The sequence below is a fragment of the Pinus tabuliformis genome, chromosome 1_2, assembly GCF_031772625.1.
Source record: "Pinus tabuliformis cultivar Carrire ecotype Pingquan chromosome 1_2, CPIR1, whole genome shotgun sequence".
NCBI lineage: Eukaryota > Viridiplantae > Streptophyta > Pinopsida > Pinales > Pinaceae > Pinus > Pinus tabuliformis.
Window position 1 is genome coordinate 1,035,359,163 of NC_142298.1, and position 14,050 is coordinate 1,035,373,212.

Consider the following 14,050-nt stretch of genomic DNA (forward strand, 5'->3'; position numbering starts at 1 on the left):
TTCTCTCCATTCTTCACTTTTTCCTCCTCTTCCTCTATATTGATTCCAATTGGTGCATCTGTTGGTGTGGAGGATTAACCCTAAAAAAATCATCATCATCAAAAGTGATTGGCCCTATAGCACTAGTTCAGTAAGATCCAAGTTGGCTAATGCCAAGTCAACTCTGTGGTCCAAACCCATATCATCAGGAAACACATCCCTAGTTGGCTAATGCCAATGCAACACTGCTGTCCAAACCCATATCATTAGGAAACTGATCACCTTTTAAGAGCCTGCACACTTTTTGATGGGATACGTATCCTAAACTTGGGACATGACCAGGGCATGTGTTGAACACGAGTTTGGCACATCTTGTTTGGGGATCTTGCGTTTCGTGTAATACATGTCAGACATGGATTTGATGGGACATGCGTCCAACACCAGTTTGACACATGTAGGGTTTTGGGACATCTTACATTTCAATCATAACAAGGAGTTTGAGCTAGGTAAATTAACAAACAGACCTAGGGTTTAGGAAAATGAGCTAGGGTTTTAGGATATGGTTAAATTAGCAAGGAACCTCCTAACTCAAATCACCATTATCTGTCAAATGGAACCGGAAACAATTCCATGACTGCACACTAGTACCCTAACACTGTATCCTGTATTTGCTAAGGACAGAACTGTTAAAGTATAGAATTGCCAAAAATAGCAGTTCAAGTCTTAAAAATAAGGAACATGGAATATGAAGAAAATTAATATGAGACCACTGCCAAATATATCATGTTTGAAAATAGACACTCCTAAAAATATCAGTGTCTTGCATTTCAATGAAAGCAGTCTCATTAGACTCGTTTTTCTAATATGTGCTCATAAATGGCATGGAAGCTGTGGAACCCTAACTGCTAAAAATAACAGTGTTATGAAACTCATTGCATGTTGCTCGAAAGAGACTCATCTACATTATGAGCTTGAAAGGACCAAGAATGTGTAGATATCTATAATATTGGGACCTTTGAACTGTGGCTCCTATAAAATAGAACTGCTAAAAGTAGATATATTTCCTGGAGTCTGACGAAGCTTGAGTACCTTCAGCATGATGGAATCTAGCTGGGTCTTAACCCTCCAAGTTGCGCAGGCAATCTGGGTGTTAGCAAGACATTATTTTCTTTTCCAGGTTCCTTATGTTGAAGGTTTGTGTACATGCACTTTCATTTGTTGCTTTCTGCATTTAGTTTTTTTTGATGTATGTATATATTGCATCTATTATCTGCCAACTTTTTTGTCAATATCATGGTCAAGAGCTTTGTTGAAATTCAATGGGTGTACTTTGCTATAGTTTCTATGTTCCATGGAATAGCAAAGCTTAATTTTGCATGCCCACCCTTGACAGGAAAATGCATGGACCTGGCGCTTCTGATTTAGCATCAAAAAGTCGAAATGGCCCAAGTGTTAATGCTATCGTACGTTCAGATGTAATTGGGGATTCTGTTATACCTGAATCAAAGACGTGTTGTCCATGTGGAAGCTCAATGGACAGTGACACAATGATTCAAGTATTATACTTATCATTTGACGCTCCTTTTTTTCTCAAAATTTTATGGTAAAAGTTATCTTGTATAGATTGCACTTGCTCATTTATGTTGATGGCATATGATAGGCGGATACAACTCTTCATGAAGTTTATTTCATTTGAATACTTGTGCTTTGGAGAAATGTTGCCAACTGAAATTAATTTTTCTTTTTATACCCTCCTTTTGGGAAATAATTCTATGGCTAGAAAGGGGAATGAATCTTTGGACTTTATAATGATTTCAATATCTTTTCTTAAGCTCAGTGGCCCACTTTGTGTGGAACCCAGAAGTGCCAATTAGGAGAAACTGTTAATGTTATTTTTCTTAGAGCAATTTTTATAATATAGATTGTGTTGGCTGGCTGTTAGATTTTAGCCCACTTTGTTTAGAACTTAGAAGTATAGATTGTAAGAAAATGTTATTACTAATGTTATTTTTCAAAGTGCAATTTTTATAATATAGATTGTGTTGGCTGGCTGTTTGATATTACTTATTGTCACAGTTAACATTTCAATGTGATGATGCAGTGTGATGAAGCCAAATGTGGAGTTTGGCAACATGTAAGATGTGTGATTGTTCCAGAAAAGCCAGTTGAAAGTGTTCCACCGGAGATTCCCGTTCAATTTTACTGTGATATCTGTCGCATCAATCATGGGGATCCGTATATTCTCTTTCTTTAGCTTGCGCATCATGTTTTCTTATTTGATTTTGCTAACTGCGTGTGTTTTTCCTAATTCACTATTTGGTAGTATGTTATAGCATTGTGATAATTTCATCTATAGTTATATTTTTATTTTGGATACTGAATGTGTAATGATGTTTGACAGGTTTTGTGTAACTGTGGCACAGCCTTTACTCCCAACGAAGCTGATTACTATACCCATGACTGTAGATGGGTAGGTTGTCTATATTTTATTTTGCTTGTTTAGTTGTTAATGATTTCAAAATCAAATATCATTGTTATTATAGTTTTCTTTTATTGAAAAATGTCTTATAGCTACAGAAAAAAATATTACAAACTGCTAAGCAAAATATGGAAGATATATACAATGAATGTCATGATCTCTTCTGTAATATGACTGGAACTGAAATTAAATCAGGATAACCTGTTGGATGTAAATATTGGGCATCTTTGATCAAAAGTGTGCCTGTTATGAACATAAATATATAAATAATATAAATAAATAATTCATTCATACTCTATATGCATTTTTACTTCTATAAATTGGTTCTAGTACTATATTCCAAGTATTCTGGATTGTTTAACTCGTGATTATATTAAAAGAAGAAAGAAAAACATGGGGAAAAAAGGAAGAAAAAGATAAATTTTGAAGAAACACAAAAAAGATAAAAATAAAATATACCACTGCAGATTTAAAAAAAGATCATCTGTCAGTCATGTGTAAGCATTTTTATTTTTTAAATTTATCTTTTTGTGCCGTACAACGAATTTGCAGCAAATTAACAGTCCACCCTGTTCAAACCCACTGCTTGCAACATTGCGGCTGTATGGCCAATAGAAATTTCTGTACATCATGCAGTCTGTACAGTAGCTGCAGTCCGTACATCATTCATTCCACAAGGAAATAACTCGTGCAACAAAAAATGTTGTACAGAACCACAACTATCGTAATCACTGTTACACAATCACTATTGCCCTGCCTGTCTTAATTGCTGCTATACGATGGTCCGCTGGTGACTGCCTCCACTGCTACTGTAGCCAATCGTCTGCCCTTTTGTACAGCCACCATCAATTACTGTTCACTGTGGAATAGTTGCCCTGTATTTGCCAAATAGCCACCACTGTACTCTGCCATCATCACCGTCCATACAGTTAAATTCCAGATCATACAGTGAATTAGAAAGTCACATATTCACAAAAATTTCTTCTCCTTGTATACGATCACATCTATTCATTACACGCTTTAAATTTTGGAGAAACAAAAATAAGGATACTAATGGTTGAAGAATGACTTATAAGCGGATAACAAATGTTGTTAATAAAGTATCCAAGATAAGGAAAAAGGAAAAAGTTATATATATAAAAGGTAATGTAAAAGAAGGTGTAATTAATAATACTAATATATATATATATATATATATATATAGATATATGAGGGTATATAAAATATATATTTTAAAATTTAAAGTGGTTACTTTTAAAAGTCCAAAGTATTTCATTATTCATGACCAAGAATGAATTATAGTTTAAAAATGAAGGAATATTTTCCTATAAAGGTTTTCCAATCACAGATTGGAAATTATTCACATTAAAGGGGAGTATCCGAGGAAAAGAGATCAATATTATTATGAATATGAGCAGCAAGGAAAATTACATCAAGTTTAATGTGGCAAATCAGTTATCAATTCTATAAGCAAATTTAGGTGAAGGAGAAGATATTTTTGGCAAGAAACATTATGAAATTAATGACTTACAAATGACAATTGATGATTATGAATGTATATCTAAACTCAATGTCGTAACTATGTTTGAAGAAAAGATTGATGTGATTTTTGGTTTACCCTAGTTTGAATAACTAGGTACCTTCATATTAAACGATGAGAAAAAGTTTTTTGACTTTTCTCGATAAGAAGAAGAATGTGACACTTCAGGACATTACATTGAAGTCATTAAAGACCTGAATGCTTAGGAAAGTCAAAAGTCAATATCAAAGATGCAAAAAGAATTTGACGAAGTTATTTTCGATGAAGATTTTTTTTTGCTTCAAAGATCACAGTCAAAAATTGCTTGCGCAAGTCAAGAAGTCTAATGATGCAAAGAATAAATTAGAATAGGAACGACTTCTTCTAGGAGATCGAACTTGTGTGTGTGATTGTCCTCCAAATGAATCAAACTGCTTCAATATATAGGCTTCTGGTGAGGTCAAATTACCCTTCTTGAGGTCGACTTGGTGTGGAGGTGACAAAATTCAATTTTGACTCAAAAATAATTATTTTTATGTGATTCAAAAGCCCAAGAAGGGTCTTATTAAATGTACAATGACTCTAATGACTCAACATAAATCTTAGAAGTCCTCAATGGGGACTTTGACCTAAAACATGATGACCCAAGCATGAAACCCATGCTTTAACAAGTCATAATACTAATAATATATATATATTTTTTTTCATTCTTTTTCATAAGTACATTACATAATGAATCAAATACATTTATGAAGACCGAACCTAGTTACATTTTTCAACACTCCCTCTTAACTAGGAAGGTATTCATAACAAGTACAAGGAAGATCTCAAACTATTTGAACTATGAAGAGTTTAGGCACCGCAATGCCATGGATTAGATTCTTGACCAAGGCAATCTATCCAAGTGGGACTAAGATGGACTAAAGCTTTCAACCTCTCTAGGTACCATAAGGCTTATGTGCTAACCATCAACCCAGGGATCTAGGTGCATATTTGAGGTCAAAGCTCTATGACCAATGCCACCCTCCCTACTTCGAGATCCAGACATCAACACAGAGTGCCGACCAGATGTCCTCCCAGGCAATGTGTCTTACCCACAAAGGCTCCACACTTCCAATTATTTAAATTGGTAGCAAATCATCCCCCATCAAACATCGATAACAAATCTCCTTCGATCAAATTGATCGGTAACCATCATGTAAACCATGCTCAAACCTCCAAGAGATTTACCTTTACAAACACAACCCCAATGAGTAACAAACTTTCACATGTACATAAGTAAACACAAGCCTCCGAGGTTTTTCAGACAACTTGATGTTGCTTCTCACAGTAGGACTTGGAGACTTTCAAACAAATTTTGACACAAGATTCGTCAACCATATGACTTTCCTCTGTACTTCACATGCAACAACATATTCGACAATCGAATCCTGATTTCCTTCTTTCAGCAACAACTCAAAATGAATTCTCCAATTTCTTCTTTCAAGGTGTCCATCAAGACTATGATATGCCCTCCATCTTAATTAGGGAGATTTCTTCTATCCAGAGTTCCTCATAACTCAGGGAGGTCAACTTCTTCTTATGATATTGGAGAATCTTTCATGGCTTCCATCCTTCTTATCAAAGTCATATTGATCATCATCATTCAAATCATTTCATTCATCATGCTTATCATATCAACTTTACTTACGAACATCTTCACTATCTTGAAGATTATGTACTTGCACGACTTAGATAGCAAGTACAGTCAAATCTATAGAAGCATGAAGTTAACCATAACAAAATCATACAATAATGGAAGCATCAGACTTAATAAACATAATCAAAGAGAGACTTTATTTCTATACTTCAACTTCTTGCCCAGGTTTTGTTACAAACCCTAAATCACATTAACAACTCAATCAAGTTATCAATCTCATTATATCAAGGGCTTCAATATTTCTTTTAGAGATATGAAAAACTCTTTTATAGCATATAGCAAACCCTCGAATCAATTCAAACAAGTATAATTTCAACAAAGCATCTAACAACTTTGAGAATTCATATGTTAGACTTCCTACTAGGATTTTGTGCAAACCCTAGATTTCAAACATGAGGCATTAAGCTTCAACAATCAAAACCAATCACAACTCAATTTCAGATTTCAACAATACTTCATAAATCTTAGATTGTCACATTTGAAATAATGTCATCATATATTAGAGAATTGAGCTTCTACTAAGGTTTAGTTACAAAACCCTAGAACTGACAAACACTATCATCCTAGAGTATCAAACTTCAACTAGGGCTTAGTTCCAACCCTAAGACTTATGACCATCAACAGTTAGGCCAACACATATATCTAGGATTCCATCATCATGCACAAGCATATCATAATCACATAAGTTAGTCAAACCCAATGACACAAATACATTCAAACATCTAACTTATTTGATTAGATGGACAAACATATGCCTGGGGTTTCATTCCTAGGACATTATCTAAATTAAGCACCTTGCTCATAAACCCTACCAAACCCTAGGGTTTCAACACATAATAAACCCTAATTTACCAAAACTTCAAAGGTTTGGGATTTCAGATATCACCATTCAACCCTAACAAGTTAGGGTTTTCATAACCATAACAAAACCCCAAACATGACATCATCAAAGCATTAACCATTTTCTTTAGACTTCAACCCTAAGTAGGCTAGTTTTTCACACATTATTATTGACATACCCTTAAGTTAGGGTTTTATAGAGAACCATTTTAGGGTTCAACAAGAATAATCACAGATGTGAGGAGGGTAGATTTATCTAATGATGAATCACCCAATCAAGAATATTTATGATTCAAGAGTGGTGGACACAACACTGTTAGTAATGTAGAATAGATTACCAAAAAGAATGAATATCCCATTATCATGAAGAGAACAAAGCTTATGGCATACCTTTGTTTCTTAACAAACCTTGTAATCCCAATGCTTTGTATTGTGAGGCCTTCTTTCATAATCCTTGAGTATTCAGTAAGCCTTTCCTAAACAAGGAAAATATGAATAGAAATGTGATTAGTATTTAATATAAACAAACTTAGATAAGTAAGGGAAACCAAATATAAAAGATAATACAAGAAGTAAGATACTTATCTTTGGAAAGTGGTGAGGGCTCCCTCTTAATCCAAACTTGAGGGATACGTAAGGGATAGAGTCCTTAACAAATAGGTCTTTGACTTCGGCTCCTTCCATCTTGTTCTTCTTTGGTGAAACTTCTTCGACAAAGTTTGCTTGATCCCTGTTACCTCTTTTATTCTTTGGATTCTCAAGACAATCCCTTCTATAGTAACCCATCTTCTGACCACTGTAGCATTGGCCCTTTGGACTTTTTGAAGGTTCTTTTCTTTTTTTGATGAGCGGAACAATCATTCGAGATTTTCTCTTCTTCACTTTCCTTGTTGATTACTAAAGATATTCTAACTCTTTCTTGAATACATGCATTCCGTCCACTATTAGGTTCATGGCCAAAATCTTTGTTTCTCTAAACTTTGCTTTCTTTGCTTCACTTGATTCATTTGTAGGCTTCTTTACTTTTCCTTTGACTAGATCTAAAACTTTATTCTTTTCGAGGATTAGATGCTCCTTCTAATTTGTTCTCTCCCTTTATGGAGTAAGATATTTTCCATGATCCCTTGCTCAACTTCTTGAGATTCCTTAGTCTTCTTTCAATAGATCTTAAACCTGTCTTTTTCTTTCTTCTTCACGTTAGCTTCGATACCATGTTTCTTTCAATAGATCTTAAACCTGTCTTTTTCTTTCTTTTTCACCTTAGCTTCGATACCATGTTATAAAATCTCTAAGGCAGAAATATTTTCTTATACTTGATAAATACTTGTGAGATTCTTGTGTTCTTATTAATTTCTTATGTTCTTCTTTTATCTTAGTTCATCAAGCAATTACCAAAACAATAACACGAAGATAAAGGACACCAGATGTAGGCAGACAACCAGTGAAAAACCCCAATCTTGGGGAAAACCCAGTGAACAACTCTTCCTTCAATAGTTTTCCTGAAATAATCAAAGACTCTTGCCTTAGACACATACTTCCTCCACACGAAGTCATCCATTTCCTTTTTCAGCAGATGATCACTTTCCAGTACTCTCTTCGACCTAGATGCAACAGTAACAGTAGGAGCACTTAGATGCAGTAGTATCTTCAACCTAGATGCAATAGTAACAGTAGGAGCACTTCGATCTAGAAACTTCAATCTTAATGCAACAACTTCAACCTTGAAGCACTTAGCTCCTTGACCTTGAAGCAACACTTCTACCTTGATGCCGTACTTTGACCTTGATGTCGTGCTTCGATTTTCATGCTGTAACAGAACTTCTTGATGGCTTAACAAAACTTCGACCTTGATGTCGTAGCCCAAAAAATCACACGTTTGAGAGATAGAGATAACCCAAAACCTTTGATCTTGCAATTATCCTTCTTCCACTGCAACTTCGACTTTTTCATGACTTCTTCTAGGAGATCGAACTTGTGTGTGTGATTGTCCTCGAAATGAATAGAACTGCTTCAATATATAGGCTTCTGGTGAGGTCGAATTACCCTTCTTGAGGCCAACTTGGTGTGGAGATGACAAAATTCAATTTTGACTCAAAATAATTATTTTTGCATGATTCAAAAGCCCAAGAAGGGTCTTATTAAATGTACAATGGCTCCAATGACTCAACATAAATCTTAGAAGACCTCAATGTGGACTTTGACGTGAAACATGATGACCCAAGCATGAAACCCATGCTTTAATAAGTCATAATAATACAATTTTCTTTTCATTCTTTTTCATAAGTACATTACATAATGACTCAAATTATGTAACGAACAAAGTTCATACTTAGCGGAATATTAAGAATATGTAAATATCCATTATAGGACAAATAATATATTTATATAAGAACGTTGAATGTACAAGAGATGTGATGTGCTGTGGTTACAAATGAGTGTTTGTTCATATACCTAGGCAGGTACCTCTTCATGCACGGCATGTCCTTTTAAGACATGCCTTTTCTTGACTAACTACACTTATTAATCATTTTATTATTATTTATACATAGTTATGTTCATAACATTGCCTTCCCTTTTAGAAGAGCTTTGTCCTTAAAGCTAATGGATGGAAATTCTTGAAATCTTTTTCCATCTCATAATGTCTCATCTTCTCTGTTCTCGAAATTGTCACCTTCGATGATACAAAATGATATGAACTTCTGAGTGTGGTATGGAATTCTTACTGGGAAGTGATCTAACCGTCCCAAATTAATCTTCTGTGAAATCTTGTGATTACTGGAAACTTGGGATGAATTGTTATCATAAGACTGGATTACGATGACATCAATATTCTTTGGAGTATAAGTCACTTGTTTCTAGTATGAGTAATGTAGATATGTAGATTGGTTGAGATGTTTGCTTTTATGATTTGGGTGTCAATAAGAAGTTCTTGTGATCTGATTTCCCCTTATCTTGTTTGTGGCGATTTCTTTATTTACTTGAGGTATTTGATTTCCTCCATACTGCACTGTAATATTCCTAGTGGAAATATTAAGTAGTAACAAAAGCAAAAAAATGAACATGCAACTAGAAATAAACACACAACCAAAAATATCAGCTACACCCAAAAATCTGCACCAAAATACTGAGCCATTTTATTATAGTGATGAAATGGAGTACAATTGATAGAAATACATCAAGCAAGGCCAAACCTAGGTGGGTTCTAGGCTGCCCAAGTGCTGACTAGGCTCCAATCCATGATCTGCGTTGGCCTAGGATTTTACTGCTGTTGTTGCTAAGTGAGAAATATAACTCTTGCCCTCCAAACGCTCTGAAAATTCCGCAACTTTTGCATGACAAAAATGCTAAAGGGAGCTTCCAAAATTCCCCAACGGGCTTGCCCAAAATATCTGCAAATTCCTCTCTAAATTTCTTCCGATTTACTCTAGCCGCTTTCCACCACAAATTATCCTTGCTCTGACCCCTGTGCAGGCCTTGCCAGTGGACCTCTGCACATGCCCAAAATGCACAATTACACCCTCAAAATACTCCCCCAAATCCAGCCTGCAAACCCAGTCAATCTTCTAGTGAAATTCTAGGGGAGAATCTCCTCAAATTCTTGGAACTGGATCTGACATATAGGTATCTCTCCCAGGGAGTGAGTTCTTCTTGTGCGCTTAGTCCACTCACAAATGGGATGAATTTGCCTGCAATTGTCTCTGTAACAACTCGACAATGATAAAGATGAACTCCTCTAGAGTGGCACTCGAAGTCCACTGAAGAAGGAGGTGAGATTCCCGCCTAGAAATCTCTGTGCTAAGCATCACCAGTTGACTTGGTTGAGCAACACAAGTGAACTTTGGTTTAGATCTGAAATTGTCCAAAAAAGTCCCCATATGGAGGCCTCACCTTTTATTGATAATCGTTGCACCTCCTTCCTCCTTGCGGGCTCTACAATTTGACCTCCTCTCTCCTTGTTCCCTCCAAGTCGAATCCCTCAACGGAATTCGATCTCCCTCGGGAGTGGCCCCCATATTCCACTTTGCAATTGATTTTTCCTCTAGCTCTAATGTTTGTATCCTCTTTTTCTACCAAAATTTAATTTGATGCTACACACCAACTTTTCCTAAATTTTGGCCCAAAATTGGTCATCGTCAAAATTGCAAAATTTCAGAATTTACATTAGTAGAATTTTATTTAGAGGAATATTACAATCCTCCCCTCCCAAATGTTGCTTGTCCTCAAGCAACTGCAATGCCGGTTGTTGCAATATTTGCTCCCCCTCCCATGTGGCGTCCTCCTCAGGCAGATCCTTCCCGCACCAAAAACACTGTAACGACTCTGCTTCAGAGTTTCCTCTCCCTGGTCTGCAAGATGGCCTCGAGTATCAAAATCAGGTGCCCCTCATCATTCATAGGTGGAAACGCTGTTGCTGCCGTGACATCTTGTCCTAAAGCCCTTTTCTGGCAAGAGACATGGAATAAGTTGTGTACCTTGTTCCTAGGTGGAAGCTCCAGCTCATACGCTACCTCCCCAACTCGTCTGGTCACCCTGTACGTCCATAAAAAACGTGGCTTGAGTTTCTTTGCACCCTTCTGCTTAAGAGTGGACTGCCTGTACGGTTGTAGTCTCAAAGAGACTAAATCCCCAAACTCAAAGCGCCTCTCTAGTCTGCCCCGGTCTACATATAACTTTTGTTGGTTATGGGGTTACAGGTTATCCTTGAGAGCCCTAAGGATATCCTGGCTCTCCAGTATCCAATCTTTGGTCCCCGGGGCACTACTGTCTCCAAAAGTCATGTCAGCAAGAGTTAGTGCATCATAACCATACAAAGCACGAAATGGGGACATACCTATAGACATGTCATAAGTGGTGTTATAACAGTACTCTCCAAGGTGCAACCATTTCACGCATGCATGCTATTGCTCTGTCATATAGTTGCGCAAGTAGCTCTTCAACCACTTGTTCACTATCTTTGTTTGACCATTTGTCTAAGGGTGATAGCTAGTGCTAGGAGTGAGCTTTGTCCCCAACAACAAAAACAACTCCTACCAAAAACCTCCCATGAATTTGTTGCCCTTGTTACTAATAATGGTCTTAGGGAGACCATGTAGCCTAAACACCTCCTAGAAAAATAATTCAGCCACATATGAAGCTGAATACCAAGTCCGAATTGCAAAGAAATGGTCCTTTTTAGTCAACTTATCAATTGCCACATAAATGCAATCTCGCCCCCGTGCTGTTGGCAAGCCCACAATGAAGTGCATTGAGATGCTTTCCCATTTCCTCTCTAGAATAGGGAGTGGCTGCAATAGGCTAGCTAGGTGTGTCTACTACCCTTCGTTTCTTTGACAAGTGTCACACTCCTGAACATGCCTCAGAACTTCCTCTTTGAGGCCCCTCCACGTGAATCACTCTCTAATGGTCCTATATGTCTCGAGGAGCACCTGATGACTTGCCAAAGGTGAATCATGAGCAACCTGCATGTTCTTCTCCCTCAATTGGGTGCCCGGTACCAAAGAAATCCTATCCTTGTAGTAGATCACCTTGTATCAGTCATCCCCTGCTATGGCATCAAGGATCTCGCATGCATGTCGATTCTTGGAGTACTCAACCAATAACTGCGCCCTCCAATCTTGAGCAATGCTCATGAGCGAGAGTCTTGTGGGCCTCCTAGATAATCCATCCACTACAACATTATGCTTGCTCTTGACATATTCTATGTTGAAATCATACACTTGAATTTTACTAACCCATTTCTGTTGCCTTTTCTGCAGCTGCTTCTGCTCTAAGAAGAACGAGAGACTATTGTGGCCAGTCTTCACCTTAAACCTGCTGCCCACTAAATACTATCTGAACTTCGCCAGTGCATGCATGATGGCCAACATTTCCTTGTTGAAAATGGAGTACAGTCTCTCATGTGCCTATAGTGTTCGACTCTCAAAAGTCAAAAGCAATCGGGGTCCTCTCCAGAGGCATCACACTCCAAGACGAAGGGCTGAGAAAAGTATGGTAAAGCTAATACTGGGCAACTTCTCATGACCACCTTGAGGAGCTCAAAAGCCTCTTGCACCACTTCTGTCCTCACAAATGCCCCTTTCTTAGTCAAATCTGTAAGGGGTGCTGTCAGCTGTGAAAATCCCCTCACGAACCTCTGGTAATAAGTACAGATGCCTAGGAATCTGTGCAACTCTGTCACATTCTTGGGCGTAGGACAATCCAAGATGGCACTGATCTTCTCCTGGTGAGTTCGCACCCCATCCTCCCCAATGACATGGCCAAGATACAACATCTCTGTCAGTCGAAACTCATACTTGGACATCTTGGCATATAGTTGCTGCTCCTCTAGGATGCGTAGCACTTCCTCCAATTGTTGTAGATGCTCCTCCCATGTCTTGCTATAGATCATGATGTCATCAAAGAAAAGCAAGACAAATCTACGAAGTTGCTTGCAGAACACATGGTTCATGCAAGACTAGAAGGTAATTGGGGTGTTGGTTAGCCTAAAGGGCATCACCAAGAACATAAAGTGCCCGTAGTGACACTTGAATGCCATCTTTGTGATATCTTGCTCCCTCCTCGAATTTGATGGTACCTTGAGCGTAAATCTATCTTAGAGAAGTACTTGGCTCTTCTAAGCTCATCCATCATCTCATCTATGTGCGGAATTGAGTGCCTATTCTTCAAGGTCTTCTTGTTTATAGCCCTATAGTCAATGGACATGTAGAGGGCCCCATCCTTCTTCTTCACCAACACTATAGATGAAGCAAAGGGGCTAGAACTGAGCCTGATGTGTCCCAAAGCCAACACATCTTGTATGGCCCGCTCAATCTCATCCCGGTAAGCCTTGGGATGTTTGTATGGTGTAGTGATAATTGCATGTACATCCTCCTTTAACTCAATCATGTGCTCAAACCCTCTTTTTGGTGGGCGTCCTGGTAGGATGTCTCCAAAAACTGTTAGGTACTTGTCCAATATCCCCTGAATATCAGGGTTTGGTGGTCTTGGTTGAGCCCCTGCCTTTGAGACCCTAAGCCCCACATCCCACCCTGTATCACCATGTCATAGATCTGCCTCCATCTTGTGCATTGACACTATTCAAGGGGGGTACGAATGCATACCATTTAATACCACTAGCTTCCGATCTGGCTTTGTGAACTCCAACTCCAACCTCCTCCAGTTTGTGGTGACATGCCCAAGGGAGTAGAGCCATTGAACGCCCATCACCACATTGGTGTTTGGAACGTCGACTAAAAAGAAGTGATCCGTCACCAAGTAGTTCCCCATAGTCATAACCATGCTAGGGACATATCTTGTACACTGCATGGTCTTGTCTCTACGCACTCAGACTAACAAGCCCTCAAAGGCCTCAGTGTGTATCCCTCTCCGCTCCACCATTTGGCCATCAATGAAATTGTGGGTAGCCACAGTATCCACTAGCGCTAATACATGTTGTCCCTGCACTGTGCCTCTAATCCTCAATGTTAGGTACTTCGACAATCCCCGAAGTGAGGGAACAACTCCTCCTGCGGGCAAGAAAGGGCCTCCTCTAGGC

At 38.0% G+C, this 14,050-nt stretch overlaps 1 protein-coding gene across 1 annotated transcript in view; it reads left to right on the top strand.

Annotated features, from left to right (window-relative positions):
• LOC149209671 (E3 SUMO-protein ligase SIZ1-like) overlaps positions 1-14,050 on the top strand; it is a 117,428-nt gene that overhangs the window by 36,970 nt on the left and 66,408 nt on the right. The window contains 3 exon segments of the mRNA XM_089396459.1: positions 1,373-1,535; positions 2,081-2,214; positions 2,381-2,449. Coding sequence (XP_089252585.1) covers positions 1,373-1,535; positions 2,081-2,214; positions 2,381-2,449 — 366 coding nt within the window.